This window comes from Schistocerca piceifrons, chromosome X, assembly GCF_021461385.2.
Source record: "Schistocerca piceifrons isolate TAMUIC-IGC-003096 chromosome X, iqSchPice1.1, whole genome shotgun sequence".
NCBI lineage: Eukaryota > Metazoa > Arthropoda > Insecta > Orthoptera > Acrididae > Schistocerca > Schistocerca piceifrons.
In genome coordinates, this window is record NC_060149.1 from 782,098,507 (window position 1) to 782,114,756 (window position 16,250).

The 16,250-nt window shown below is 38.3% G+C and overlaps 1 protein-coding gene across 5 annotated transcripts in view; it reads right to left on the reverse strand.

Moving 5' to 3' along the window:
- LOC124722134 (inositol hexakisphosphate and diphosphoinositol-pentakisphosphate kinase) overlaps positions 1 to 16,250 on the reverse strand; it is a 577,166-nt gene that overhangs the window by 118,819 nt on the left and 442,097 nt on the right. For all 5 annotated transcript variants that reach the window (XM_047247339.1, XM_047247338.1, XM_047247341.1 and 2 more), the window contains exons 21-22: positions 12,665 to 12,778; positions 12,426 to 12,523 (exon numbers count right to left, since the gene is read on the reverse strand). In XM_047247339.1, coding sequence (XP_047103295.1) covers positions 12,426 to 12,523; positions 12,665 to 12,778 — 212 coding nt within the window. The remainder of the gene's footprint in view (positions 1 to 12,425; positions 12,524 to 12,664; positions 12,779 to 16,250) is intronic.

A 16,250-nucleotide genomic window follows, 5' to 3' on the forward strand; every position in this document is an offset into this window, starting at 1 on the left:
GTACACATTTGCACACCTAGGCCACAAACTGATTATTGCAAAAGATGATACATGAGGGAAATCATAAATTAATAAAATATGTGACAGGAGATGAAAAAACAGATTTTCTGCAGAAACTTTAACTCTTCACTCTGATACTATCAAGAGCAAAGAATCAGTCAAGACAAAGGCAGGGCGAGAAAGTACGTGTTAGTGTAGAAAAACATCAAGAATTCTGTGTGAGGTTTCAACTGGTTTTACTGAATACTCTCATTAAAAATAACAAGGTAAGTAGGTATAGAAAAGCTAAGTGTCTCTCTCTCTCTCTCTCTCTCTCTCTCTCTCTCTCTCTCTCTCTCACACACACACACACACACACACACACACACACACACACACACACACACACAAACAAACAGAAGGACAATATAGTAGTAAGTTAAAATTAAGAAATCAAGCATTACACTTAAAACATAACCAGATACTTTGTATGGACATGGATCATAATCTTAACCTAGATAAATAGCAGTGACCCCTGGGAAAGCTAAAAGTGATGTGGGCATTTAACTAGCACGACAGTGCTAGATAACAGAAGGAAGTAACTGAGACAGCAAAAGACATGACTGGTAACAAAAGCTGAGGGAGAAGATACAGTTTTTTTATAATGGGTATCCTTAACACCTTGTGAGATACACCAGATTAGTGATGATGTGAAAGAAGTAAAGAAGAATTAAAAGGATGAAATTTGATGGAAGTAATATATTTCTATCTGAAATTAAGTCTAATAAATACCAAGAAGCAAAATCAAAGTGCACGAGAGTCTCATTTACGAAATACATTCAATGTCAGATATACCAGACAAACCTGCCATTTGGGTACAGTGAGGTAAACAGGCAATTTTACATGAAAAACATGTAAACACCCATTCCTGTCAGAGTAATACCCTTGCTGCCCCACTCCACCATTTAGCCACTTTCTCGAAGTCCTTCTTGTGAGCAGGAACCTGATTCTGGAATAACCTCCCACACTATATTAGAGAACTAAATAATGTCTCCTGCTTCAGAAGGGAGTTAATAACATTTCTATTGTAGCAACAATAACGATTACCATTGTCTTTGTATGCCCTTGTTACCCTTGTACATTCTTCTTTCCAACCATACCTTTCTCATTTCCGAGTATTCTTAGCTGGTGCAGTCTCCTTAAATTTCCTTTTCCCAGAACTCGCAATATCAAAAGGCATCTATTTCGTAAACCTATAAATACATTTTATATCTGCCACTATCACTATCATCATCATCATCATCATCATCATCGTCATCATCTGTTAGTGAGAGCAGCAGCACAAGTACTGCCAGTATTAACTGTATTAGTTCACAGTCAATATTACTTACTCACATTGTGACAATTGACACCCAAAACATTTGAATACCATTTTGTCATACTGAAACTGTTATTGCTTAGGTAACAATGATGCAAAACAGTATTGTGTGTGTGAAACTCAGTTCCAATGTAAGAGAGGGCTTGATAGTTCTAATCAGATCAGGTTATACAAATATATAATAAACAAAATGTTAATCCACTGTGTGATGAAGGAAAACCTCACTGAATTTGGGGGATATGCAGGTAGATGGAAGGAAAATGGACACATCGTCTCATCAAGTAATGGGAAGATTCATGCACAATAAACGTGCAAGCCAGTAAGGTAATTACAGTTCCATAGAGCATTACATTATTCAATAATTGAAGCCAGATTTGACAAGATGCTTTTAGAGTTTCTGCAATCAGATGAAACCATAGTAGCTAGCAAATTGTATGAACTGATGTCCAAAAATCTATTCTATAGAATTTATAAAAAATTCAGAAAATGTATCACACAAATGAAGAGAACAAAAGTGGATAAATGTGAGAACTTTTGAACAATCAGCCCTGCCCCTCAGCCAGTAAGCTGCCAGATGGAGTAATATACAGAACTGAAATGAAGGTCACTTTCAATTTGAGAAAGGTAAAATGATACCAGGGAAACAATTATAAATGGAAAAATAAAGAAAAACCAAGATATCTTCATGGAATTAGTGAACCTGTGTAAAGCCTAAATCCTAGGAAGAATAAATACAAAAATACAATGAGTTGTGTTAAGAAAGAGGGCAAAGCACAGCTGCAGCTTATTGATACTGTAACTACTGTTCACGTTTTGTGTCACAGAAGATTGTATTGAAAGAAAACATGAGGACTGGAGTAAAAGTCAAAGAGCAACAGATAACAGTGTGGAGGTTCACAAACTACACAGTTATTGCAAGTAGGGACAATTTCAAACTGATGAAAGGAGTGATCAGGCTACTAAACACAGAATTCAGATTAAGAACAAACAAAGATGAAAGTAACTGTATGGTAGAAGTAAGATAATTACCTACTAAGCACCAGAATTAGGGAAGACACAGTAGCTAAACAGGTATTCTGTTTGGAAAGCAAGATTACACAAGATGGTTGAAGCAGATAAAATATCAAAAACATGATGACACAGGTCACATAAACAATATTCTTGGAAATGCCCCTACTGGTATCATACATCGGCACAAAACTGAAGATGTTTCTGGATTTACACCTCTGGAGCATGGCACTGAACTTGAGTTAAAACCAATGAGGAAGAGAAAAATCATGAATAGTATAACACAAATATGTAATGAATTAACTGGACAGAAGGTATGAAATTGAGGGGTAGGAGAAATTACGAATATTGGACATTGTAATTCACAAAATTTTCTGAGCAGCAGGCATGCACATAGGAAAGACAATAAATGTTTAAGCTTTTGGAGAATGTCCTTGAGAGCCAGCTCTCACTTATATGTATGTACATATACACATGCATAAGTGTGCATTTGTGTCTCAGAGGCTTTTGGCCATAGTGCACAGTGATGTATAACACTTTCTACATATATCTGAGATCCATACATCCTGGGTTTTCCAAAGGTATAAACATACTTGACATACAGATGAAGTCTGTAGTAAATTACAGCTCAAGAAGGGAAGGGGCAATGGAACATTTGCTAATACATCAATTAAGCACTACTCAAACTGGTTCTGGAAGGAACAACTCAACCTGGAGGTAGTAGTTGGAATCTTTATGAGGGAATACATTTAGGACTCTAAAGGTAGGAAATGTAGAAACCTACAGTTCTGCATCCCCGTATTGTCTACCAGTGTTAAATCCCAAAACTCTTCTTGGGTCTCATTACAGAAGATTGGAACTGAGGAGCAGAAAAAAAATCAAAAACAGGATGACACAGGTCACATAAACAGAATTTAACATCTCACCAATGTTTAGGTCTTTGACCAGGAGCATTTGCTCAGTTGGATGAGAACAGGGAAGGAACTTTGCCATGGGCTGTCAAAGTAGATCATCCTGCAAATTGCATGAAGTGATTTGAGGACCCCATGGAATACCTAAACCTGATAGGTTGGAATAGGTTTTACAACTTCACTACTCCTACATGAGAATCCATGCTATATCTCTGAAGAACGCAGAGTCTCATGGTGGTGATATTGAATAAAAACTTCTCTAGTTTCTAGCCACATCAAGCCATTAAAACTCCACAAGCTTTCACCCAAGCCCTCCTTTGCCATTGTGAAGTGGTTTGACTGTCAGTGCATTCTATTTCAAAAAGCTTCTGCCACAAACAAAATGGATGCTTTGGCCACAGCGTCTATACAAAACCTAGCCACACAATTCTGTACTTGCATGCCAAAAGCCATCATCACCTGACACAGAACCACACTGTGTTACAAATATTGATGAATCATGCAACAATGATACCAGATACTAATAACCTGCTCCACGAGCTGAGCCATCTATGCAAGGTATTCAGGAATGTGGCTACAACGTTCATAAAATAAATGAAGGGATTTCAAGCAAAAATCTCAATAAGACCACTGACAAGGTGCAGAAAAGAAACCTGCTTTCTTGCCATTCTGTAGCTCTGTGTCAGCCAATACAAGCTGACTCCTGGAAAGATACAATATCAAATTGCTCTTCATGCCTTCAATAAAAATACAATTACTGAGACCAGTTAAAGATGCAGCATGTCTTTGAACACCTGGGGTCAACAGACTATCTTGCAAGTGTGGCCAGCCTTATGTCAGACAAACAGTATGCATCATAGAACAATGCAGGAAGCAGCACAAGAGTTTCTATCACCAGTGCTACTCTGAAAAAACTCCTTTAAGTTGAGGTTACTTTAGAAAACAATAATCAGATAAAATTCAACAAAACTTGTATCATGCCTTGCACTAATAGCTTCTGGGACTGTGTAATTAAAGAAGCCACTGAGATAAAAATCACCAACAAGACCCTTTAATAGAGACAGTGGCCTGCAGATCAGCGCAACATGTGTGGGTATCCAGTGACTGTGAAGATAAGGTAGATGCACTGAATGCAGAGTCAAGATATGCCTATATATGATGATGCTGTGAACACCAATGATGTCGCAGACAGCAGTTAGCATATATAAGGGCACACCGGCAGTCCACTGGCAATCATACTACTTGACTATGGCAAAGGGGTGCTTGACCAACAGCTCATGAAATTTTAGACACTTGACACTGCTGGAAATTGAGAACTTCTTATTCATGCTTTATCTCACTTGGTAGTCTAAACGATTCAGTGCATGTCATCAACATGATGAAACTAATTTCTAGGATATAATCACATAGTCCAAGATAGGTAATATAAGCATTCCTAAAATGGAAGAACATCTCTACATTGAGTGCATATCCACATAATGTCATCAAAATTTTAGCTTGATACATGTTTCAAACTCTCTTGTGGTTCTCCCACAATACATGCTCCAATGAACATTTCCAATAACTTAAAACTTAAGAATTGAAACTGAGTCTGTACATAAGGATTGCTCAAACAACAGTTAGTGGTCCACTACCTGTCCCTTTGAGTCAGAGTCCAGTACATAGTTTTAACTTGTCACAAATGTTCAGCAGATTGTATGCTGCTACAACAACAACAACAACAACAACAAAATCTAGCATCTTAAACAAAATATATTTGTAAAGGTAGAAAATAATGATGGATGGCTAACAAACCTGAAAACAATGAACCAGACAAAATGTAACAATCTAAAAAAGTCCACTAGCTAGTTTACATAGAAGCCAGGACTTCACACACAGCTATAAAATCTAAAGCATGTTCATCTTATGAACTGTCCTCAAAGCCAAATGAACTGAAGAAAGGAAGGAAACTCAGCACATCTTTGGGTGGAGATCAGCTGGTAAAAAAAGCTAAAACAGAGAAATAACAGTTACTGCCTCCTAATGCGGCCAAGTTAGGAACAGAATGAATAGCTAATTCCCTAATACACACCATATGCTGTTTCTTATTGAATACAACCCACACAAAGTACTTTGCTTCATCTATGAGAAAGGGAGTAAATTTGCATATTTAGATTAACAGTATTCTTTATAACTGCTAACCATCTCTAAGACATGTAAAAGTCATCTTTGTTGAAATGTAACGGTTCTTAGAACCCTGACACACAGATTTAGTTTGTACATTCTTCACACAAGCCATTTCAGCTTTAAGAGCAGTTAAAAAAACTATAGAACCTGTATAAGTAAACCTGTATGTACCTGACAAACTGGGTGTAGCAGTTGTCCCACATGTTGCATGCTAAGAAATGTGTTGCAATAATGCCATTCCACACCTAAAACCATACTGACTTTGAGAATCTCATAAACCAGACAAGAAAACAAGGCTCTCAACTATGTGATGTTAAAATTCCACTACTGTAGCGAAAAATTGTTTCTCAAAGCTCGATAGAGCTTAATGCATTTATGTACTGGCTGTACTAATCACATACTCCACAGCCCAGATGTTGTTGTTGTTATGGTCTTCAGTCCTGAGACTGGTTTGATGCAGCTCTCCACCCTCTCTACTTCGACCATCATCAGTTATTTTGCTCCCCAAATAGCAAAACTCCTTTACTACTTTAAGTGTCTCATTTTCTAATCTAATTCCCTCAGCATCACCCGACTTAATTCGACTACATTCCATTACCCTCGTTTTGCTTTTGCTGATGTTCATCTTATATCCTCCTTTCAAGACACTGTCCATTCCGTTCAACTGCTCTTCCAAGTCCTTTGCTGTCTCTGACAGAATTACAATGTCATCGGCGAACCTCAAAGTTTTTATTTCTTCTCCATGGATTTTAATACCTACTCCGAATTTTTCTTTTGTTTCCTTTACTGCTTGCTCAATATTCAGATTGAACAACATCGGGAAGAAGCTACAGCCCTGTCTCACTCCCTTCCCAACCACTGCTTCCCTTTCATACCCCTCGACTCTGATAACTGCCATCTGGTTTCTGTACAAATTGTAAATAGCCTTTCGCTCCCCGTATTTTACCCCTGCCACCTTCAGAATTTGAAAGAGAGTATTCCAGTCAACATTGTCAAAAGCTTTCTCTAAGTCTACATATGCTAGAAACGTAGGTTTGCCTTTTCTTAATCTAGCTTCTAAAATAAGTTGTAGGGTCAGTATTGCCTCATGTGTTCCCATATTTCTACGGAATCCGAACTGATCTTCCTCAAGGTCGGCTTCTACCAGTTTTTCCATTCATCCGTAAAGAATTCGCGTTAGAATTTTGCCGCCGTGACTTATTAAACTGATAGTTCGGTAATTTTCACATCTGTCAACGCCTGCTTTCTTTGGGATTGGAATTATTATATTCTTCTTTAAGTCTAAGGGTATTTCGCCCGTCTCATACATTCTGCTCACCAGATGACCCGCATTCCTATTGTTTTATTCATTATTAAACCTACTCCTGCATTACCCCTATTTGATTTTGTATTTATAATCCTGTATTCACATGACCAAAAGTCTTGTTCCTCCTGCCACCGAACTTCACTAATTCCTACTATATCCAACTTTAACCTATCCATTTCCCTTTTTAAAGGGAAGGGGAGCAAGGAAGGTGCCTCCACGTGTGCATTTTACTTACATGCTACATAGAAGAAAGTAAAATGCCGGCGCTCCCCGGAAACGTTGCCCAATGGGACAACGGCCAAACCTTCCACCACCGGAAACCAATGCAATCAAAAGCCAATAGCATTGGACATTGCCCAATATTGGGCAAACAAATTGTAGTTTCCGGACACAAAAAAGTAAAAAGTAAGTAAGTAAATTTTCTAACCTATCTGCTCGATTAAGGGATCTGACATTCCACGCTCTGATCCGTAGAACGCCAGTTTTCTGTATCCTGATAACAACGTCCTCCTGAGTAGTCCCCGCCTGGAGATCCCAATGGGGGACTATTTTACCTCCAGAATATTTTACCCAAGAGGACACCATCATCATTTATCCATACAGTAGAGCTGCATGCCCTCGGGAAAAATTACAGCCGTAGTTTCCCCTTGCTTTCAGCCGTACGCAGTACCAGCACAGCAAGGCCGTTTTGGTTAGTGTTACAAGGCAAGATCAGTCAATCATCCAGACTGTTGCCCCTGCAACTACTGAAAAGGCTGCTGCCCCTCTTCAGGAACCATATGTTTGTCTGGCCTCTCAACAAATACCCCTCTGTTGTGGTTGCACCTACGGTACAGCTATCTGTATCACTGAGGCACGCAAGCCTCCCCGCCAACAGCAAGGTCTATGGTTCATGGGGGAAATCAGCCCAGATAGGGAAGCATATCAGATCTATAAAGCACTGAGACTGGCTAAATTCCTTGCAGTGTTCACTATTTGATGCATAGCAGCAGCAGCAGAGGCAGCAACAACAACAACAACAACAACAACAACAACGACATTGATGACGATAATGACGACGACGACAACAACAGCAGTAATACTGACGATGATGATGATGATGATGATGATGATGATAACACAAGGGGCATTCAATAAGCACTGCACCACATTTTTTCTGAAAGCAGGTTGGTTTCATTCATGATTCAAATACACCATATTATTCCCCATTCTTTTGGCTACATAGATCTATTTTTCAATATAATCTCTATTCAATGTGACCGTCTTACACCACGTTACTAGGAAGGCTTGTAAGCCCACATGGAACCACTCTACTGGCCAACATCAGAGCCAATGTCTTGCTGCATCAATAACCTCCCCATGATCCACGTACTGCTTCTCATGGAATGCATCTTTAATTGGGCCAAACAGATGAAAGTTAGAAAATGTGAGATCTCAGATGTAGGATAAGTGAGATAGAGCAGTCCAATGAAGTTTTGTAAACTCCTCTCAGGTGTGCAGACTCATGTGATGCCTTGCATTGTTATGGAGAAGGTGAACTTCATTTGTACCTTGAATGGGAGTGTTCGCAGCTCCAACACTGCAGGCATCACAGCTGTGTGTGGCCAGGCGGCACCTGGGAAATTGGACAGGTTTGCAGGACCTAGTTGCAAAGACGACAGATGCCTCGTCCAGTGACTCCCCATGCTTTTCTTCACTGCCAGGTCTCAACAGACCTTTTGGAAGTGCCTACGAATATCTGTGATGCTCCCATTTTCTGCCAGAAGAAACTTAAAGACAGCTCTCTGCTTGGAACGCACTTCTGTTACAGGCACCATTTTGAAGGCTACGTACAGCACTGACACATATCAGAGCTTCACGCAAATATAGGGGATGAAGCAGGAATATTCCACAATGTCCCACAACAAATTCTGCATTTTTTCAACCGGAATTGGATGAAAAAAAAGTGTTGCATTACTTATTGAATGCCGTTCATATAAGGGGCAGTCAAATGAAAACAAAGCAGGTGGGAAAAAAGTAAACTGTTTATTATTTCAATGGTAATTTCCATAACTGTATATACATTAATCCCAATGTGAGACAATATGGTCAATCTGTACATGAAGAACTGTTTGTAGTTGCCTACTGAATGATGATTGTACCAAGGTGTGCACCTCTTCATCCAAAGTGTACCAACAGCCACAAACGTCTTTATTGAGGACTCCAAAATATGGAAATCACAGGGGAGAGATTGGAACTGAATGGGGGCTGTGTAAGGGCTTCCCAGCAAAACTTCTGCAGTGAAGTCAATACAACCTTGGCAACATGTAGGTGGGCCCAGTCTTTTCAAAATGTCTATCATTAGATTCTCTTTACATGATATAAATTGTTTCAAATTTGCAAATGTGCTTAGATACTCATTAGTGTATGTTGGAACATCAGCACAACATTTATATGTTTAAACTGTGCAGTACTTTATTTGTGGAATGTTGATGCAACCATTTTCTTAATTACAATTTGATATAACATCACCACGTAACTTTCAGTGTTGTAAAAAGCATGTACACTTAATAATGTTACAAGAACTGATGATAACAGCATAAATCTGTCGAAATCAGTAACAGTAATACAAAGAACTACTAGCGATCTTGGAAAACTTGATTCTTCAAGAATAATACATTGAGGTGACTTAAAGTCATGGGATGGCAATATGTGCATATACAGATGGTGGTGGAATCATGTACACAAGGTGTAAAGAGCAGTGCATTAACAGAGCTGTCATTTGAACTCAGGTGATTTATGTGAAAAGGTTTCCAACATGATTATGGCCGCACAATGAAAATTAACAGAATTTGAATGTGAAGTGGTAGATGTAGCTAGATGCATGGGACATTCCATTTCAGAAATTGTGAGGGCATTCAATACTCCAAGATCCACAGTGCCAAGACTGTGCAAAGAATACCAAATTTCATGCATTACTTCTCACCACTGACAATGCAGCAGCTGACGGCCTTCACTTAACAATCAAGAGCAGCAGTGTTTGCCTAGAGTTTTCAGTACCAACATACAAGCAACACTGCGAGAAATTGCCACAGAAATCAATGTGGGACATTCAATGAATGTATCTATTAGGACAGTGTCATGAAAACTGGTGTTAATGGGCTACAGTAGCACACAACCAATGTGAGTGCCTTAGCTAACAGTACACCATCACCTGCAGCACTTCTCCTGGGCTTGTGACCATATTGGATGGAAAACAGATGACTGAAAAACCATGGCCTGGTTAGAAGAGTCCTAATTTCAATTGGTAAGAGCTGATGGCAGTGTTTGAATGTGGTGCAGACCCATGAAGCCATGAACCCAAATTGTCAACAAGGCCTGTGCAAGCTGGTGGTGGCTCCATAATGGTGTGGGCTGTGTTTACATGGAATGGACTGGGTCCTGGTTAAGTTCAAGATATTTGAGACCATTTGCTGTTATTCATGGACTTCATGTTCCCAAACAACAATGGAATTTTCATGGACGACAATGTGCAATGTCACTGGGCAACAATTGTTTACAATTGGTTTGAAGAACATTCTGGACAATTCAAGTAAATGATGTAGCTACCAGATAGCCCAACATGAATACCATTGAACATTTATAGGACATAATCAAGGAGTCAGTTTGTGCACATGATTCTGTACCATCAACACTTTCACCATTATGGACAGCTCCAGATTGTTATATTTTTTGGATTACTTCTCTAATTTTTTTTATTATAAACATATTATTATGTGTACATTAATAGAATAATTTCTATTGTGAAGCATAAAAGGTGTTGGGTAGGACTTAATAACTTACATCTGTATATTTAAAAAGATTTAAAAGTTAAAAATGTTTAGAATGTAGCCCTGTTTACAAATTAATTTGTGGTGTGGATGTAAAATGACTCATTCTACATTATTACAATTTATCTTGCAAAATTATGCACAGAACATGAAACTAAGTAACTAACTAAGATTATTTCCCAAGAAAAATGAACTCTTAAATGAAGATTATATACCTTGTTCAGTGTATGTAATCACTGGTTGTGTCTATTTATCATGAGATTTATCTGCCTTCTGACCAAACAATGATTTACAAGGTACTGGTACAGTTTACAAAATTCTTCAATTGAATGCCACACCTGATATGTGTCAGCTATGTATGGACAATCAGACCATTCCCTTGTGCCGAGACAATGTCGGTGAACCCCAGTTAACACCTTCGTGGCTGAGTTCCTACACAATATATCAAATTTTCTCTTTGTAAAGAAATACAGTAAACTTAGTTAACAATGGCATCACAAACCAAGCCTGACAACGTCTTTGTAAGGGAGTTTCAGTTTGAGCCACTGTTGTCACTCACAACTAAGATACAGATTTTAAACAAGAAGGAAAAAATGAATATTAGGAGTTAACATTCTGTCAATAACACAATCATTAGCGATGGAGTACATGGTCTAATGAATAAGGCTGAAGAAGAAAAGGAATCATTGGATAGATGCACAAAGTCTGGAGTTGCCACCTTCCTAAATGCAAGCCCAATGTCTTATTACACAACCATTTTGCTTGGTGCTTTTAAACAGTTGACATACTATCCCATCAATGAAACACAAATATATATCTAGAAAACCAAAATAAATAATCATATTTGTGTTTGAACATGTGCTTATGTAATAAGAAAATACAGTAGGCAACAGATCAGAGGGTCTGTGAATGGGTCGTTTGTAACAAGACTTTTACAGAATGTTTACTTTAACATTCTCACTTAAAAATAATGAAAGCTATATTTTAATTACTATTACTGATTTAGTGTATTGGAATATCACCACACAGTCCACATGTATGCACAACAATCTTGTTCAAAACTGCTGCTAGTATATGAAATTCTGTTGCACAAAGTGAACAAGCTGCACACATCTATATAAAAAATGAATTGCAACAATTAAGTTAGTAGCCAAAAATATCATCTGGTATTGACAGTGGTAAACATCACCAGAGAAAGCAGGGACACATGACAACAGTAAACAGAATTGAACGCATGGACAAGTTCTTTCTACAATTGGTTGTTGCTATGCCAGCTGACCCATAAATAACTAGCTCTGTCATTTTGTCAACCTGATCTGGATATGGTCTTTATGCAGCAATAGATGGAAAATGGAAATTAGCGTTTGGCATCACTGGCCAGGAGGCCCCTTGCGGGGCAGGTCCGGCTGCCTTGGTGCAAGTTTTATTACATTCTACGCCACATTGGGTGACCTGTGGGCAGGGTGGGGATGAGATGATGTTGAAGACAACACAACACCCAGTCCCTGAGTCAAGAAAATCCACGACCCAGCTGGGAATCAAACCCAGGCCCGTAGGACGGCAATCCATCACGCTGACCAATCAGCTATCGGGGAGGACATGCAGCAATAGGTGCATTCCCAATATTCATTAGGAATGAATACCCACTAAGCTGCTTCCTCGCCACACTCTATTTGTACCTTTCAGGGTACATTAGAGAAATTTGTTCACTACTTACGGAGCAAAGAAGTGGGTCTTAAAGTGAGAAAGTCTGATTTTTCTGTATAGATACAGGAAATTCTCTCAGGATTTCTTTATTTATTTATTTTGTATAACAATGAAGCACTAAAATATTTAGGTACTTGACCAAAGTGGTCTGAAATAAATACCTTATAGGTATCGGCTGAGATGAAGTAGCTTTTGAGTTGTAATTCTCTTCTTCTTCATCAGCTTTTTCTGATGGTGGACTATGTGCCGATGAAATGTCCTGGAAAACAAGAGTTTATCAGTTTCATTATGACCATGAAAACCACACACACACACACACACACACACACACACACACACACACACACACACACACACACACACACACACACACACACACACACGTGCGGGATACACTTACTGGCTGTGCTTCATACTCTGGCACCTGGATTGCAGTTTCTTCAACTGAGCTGCTTTGGGAAGGGCTTCCTGGTGTTCCTGGGGTACCATTTCCAGCAGAAGGCATTTCATCTGTCTGCAAAAACATCAGATTTCATACGATTGCAAGTATTTTTCTCAAAATTTCACTGTTATCTAACTAAATGTCATAGATAATTTTTTAACACAACATCCAATTACCACATTAAACATAACATCCTTCAACATCATCCATGTGATGTTCACAGTTTCTGTTTAAATTATATGAGGGAACACTACAAAATTAAGGAATGTAAAATGATGCACAAACAAAATGATGAAATAATAACCAATCAATTATTCTACAGTGAAAAGGTAACATGTAATATAGCGTACCAAAATCTGTGTTTGTCCCCTATGGACTTTGAAGTTCGCTTTGTACTCTTTTTAACCAAAATTTAGAATAAATCTCTTGGTCTGAAAGCTGTCTCTATTTCCTAGAAGATAGTAAAAGGCCATACTTTTCTGCAAAACGGCTGTAAACTGAACACAAGGGGCCATCTCCATATACAAGTGACCCATGTATTGCAGAATTTAGAACATACTGGAAGAAATATAATGTCTTACATTGAACAAAATGATCATCTCTGTGGAAAACAGCATGAATTCTGAGAACATTGGGCATATTAACTTCAAAATATGCTCTCCACATGATATTTTAAAAGTTTTGAAGTGAGAAAACAATGCATATCAGTGTTTCCTGAGTTTTTATAAGGTTCTGATTCAACACATTAACCCCTCTACAGGATATATGGTTCATATGAGATATCCATCCAGATCTTTGACTTTACTGGAGACTTCTTTGCAAATAGGATGCAGCATGCTATTCAGAATACAAGAAACCTTAACACACACTGAAAACTTTCAACTACACCTCAGTGAAGCATGCAACAATCACTACCATCCACAATATACATTAGCAACATGCCAGATGATATTAGCTGCTGCTTATAATTTCCTATAGCTAATGCTATAATCTCTAAGGCTTTTAAGATACCAAATAAAAGGCACAGACTGATGGAAACATGTCCAGTGTTTTCATAATAAACTACGGCTTTTGTAGAGGTGACCATTTTGACTTATGTACAACACATATGTTTGAACTCTTAGCACTTCCAAAATATAACACTCATTTATATATGGCAATAGTCGTGTGCATTCATTCTACTCTTCTTTTTGTAGATGGGTATGTTTTAAAGCTAAGCTACGTATTGTGTCGGTTGATAAAGGGAATTTTTTTGCAAATTTGATGCACTGCTCTCTCTCTCTCTCTCTCTCTCTCTCTCTCTCTCTCTCTCTCTCTCTCTCGCACGTGCCCCCCCCCCCCCCATATATATATATATATATATATATATATATATATATATATATATATATATATATATATATATATATATATATATATATATATATATATATATATAATAGAGGGAAACATTCCACGTGGGAAAAATATATCTAAAAAGAAAGATGATGAAACTTACCAAACAAAAGCGCTGGCAGGTCGATAGACACACAAACAAACACAAACATACACACAAAATTCTAGCTTTCGCAACCAATGGTTGCCTCGTCAGGAAAGAGGGAAGGAGAAGGAAAGACAAAAGGATATGGGTTTTAAGGGAGAGGGTAAGGAGTCTGTCTGCTTGTGTCTGTGTATGTGTGGATGGATATGTGTGTGTGTGCGAGTGTATACCTGTCCTTTTTTCCCCCTAAGGTAAGTCTTTCCGCTCCCGGGATTGGAATGACTCCTTACCCTCTCCCTTAAAACCCATATCCTTTTGTCTTTCCTTCTCCTTCCCTCTTTCCTGACGAGGCAACCATTGGTTGCGAAAGCTAGAATTTTGTGTGTATGTTTGTGTGTCTATCGACCTGCCAGCGCTTTTGTTTGGTAAGTTTCATCATCTTTCTTTTTATATATATATATATATATATATATATATATATATAAAACACACACTGTTTCTCAACACTTTCTCTATCAAACATAGAGCAAAATTCACACTAATGACACTAATGCAAAAACTGACACTAAATGTAGCAGTGCAATTGCCTTTGTGACCTTTGGTTTGATGCAGCTCTTCATTCCTGTCTGTCTGTCTGTACTGCACAAGCCTTCCCATCTCTGCATGACTACCACAACCTACATACATTTGAATCTGCTTACTGTATTCAAGCTTTGGACCCCCTTTACAAATTTTACCCCCCTCACACTTCTGCCCATTTCAAAAGCTTCTACTGTCTTCTTGTCTGAAGTGTTTGTCATCTACATTTCACTTCTGTATAAGGTTACACTCCAGACAAATATTTTCAGTAGGGACTTCATAAAATTTAAATTTACATTACATGTTAACAAATTTCTCTTTTTCAAAAGGCTTTCCTTACTTCTGCCACTCTGCAATTTATAGCTCCTGTATTTCAGCTATGATTAGTTATTTTGCTGCTCAAACAGCAAAACTACTTTTGGTACCTCATTTCTTAATCTATTTCCCTGCACATCATTTGATTTAATTTGAGAACACCCAATTACTCTTGCTTTAATTTTGTTCATGTTCCATTCAACCACTCTTCCAACTCCTTTGCCCATCTCTGACAGTTTCACAATGCCATCATCAAATTTCAAAGCTTTTATTTCTTTTTCACAAACTTTAATTCCCTTTCTTAATTTCTCCTCAGTTTCCTTTACTACTTGCACAATGTACAGACTGAGTAACACCACAGATTGGCTACAAACCTTCACAATTACTGCTTACTTTTCAGTTCCTTCAACTCTGAAAACTGCGGTCTGGTATCTACACAGGTTCTGAATAACTTTTGCTCCCTGTATTTTACCTCTACTACCTTCAGAATGTCAAAGAGTGTTGTGCAGCTGACATTGCCAAATGCTTTTCCCAAATCTGCAACATGCTATAAATATAGATTTGCCTGTCTTTAACCTATTTTCTAAGATAAGCTGTAGTGTAAAGTGTTGCCTCAAGTGTGTCTCCATTTCTCTGAAACCAAACAGATTTTCCCTACAGGCCTGTTTCTACCTTTTTTTAAAATTTTTTTTCTGTAAATAATTCATGTCAGTCAGTTGCACCAACAAATTATTACATCACAAAATCTGAAATTCATTTAGAGTTTGAGAACATACTTACGGATGGAAGAACAGGCTGTTCCCTACCTAAAATCTTACTCATCTCTCCAAAAGAGGTATTCCACCACCCAATCTACGAAATATCCTTGTTCATACTTATGGCACAACTTCTCCTAACCTCTTACCACACAGACCATACACCAACAAATGACCCAGGTGTGGGTCCTGACCTATGCAGCCACACAGCTCACCTGTAACTTCTAAACAGCCTTTTACTTGTGCATGACCACTTATTAGCTGTCCAACAGAATTAATGGTGAATGCCAAAGTGCGACCTACAGCACAGTTGACCACCCAGTAGGGAAACATGCTGCTGAGTACAACATCCTCAATTTCAATGGCCGTATAACCCCCCCCCCCCCCCCCCAACAAATTCTCTGAAATAAAGAGA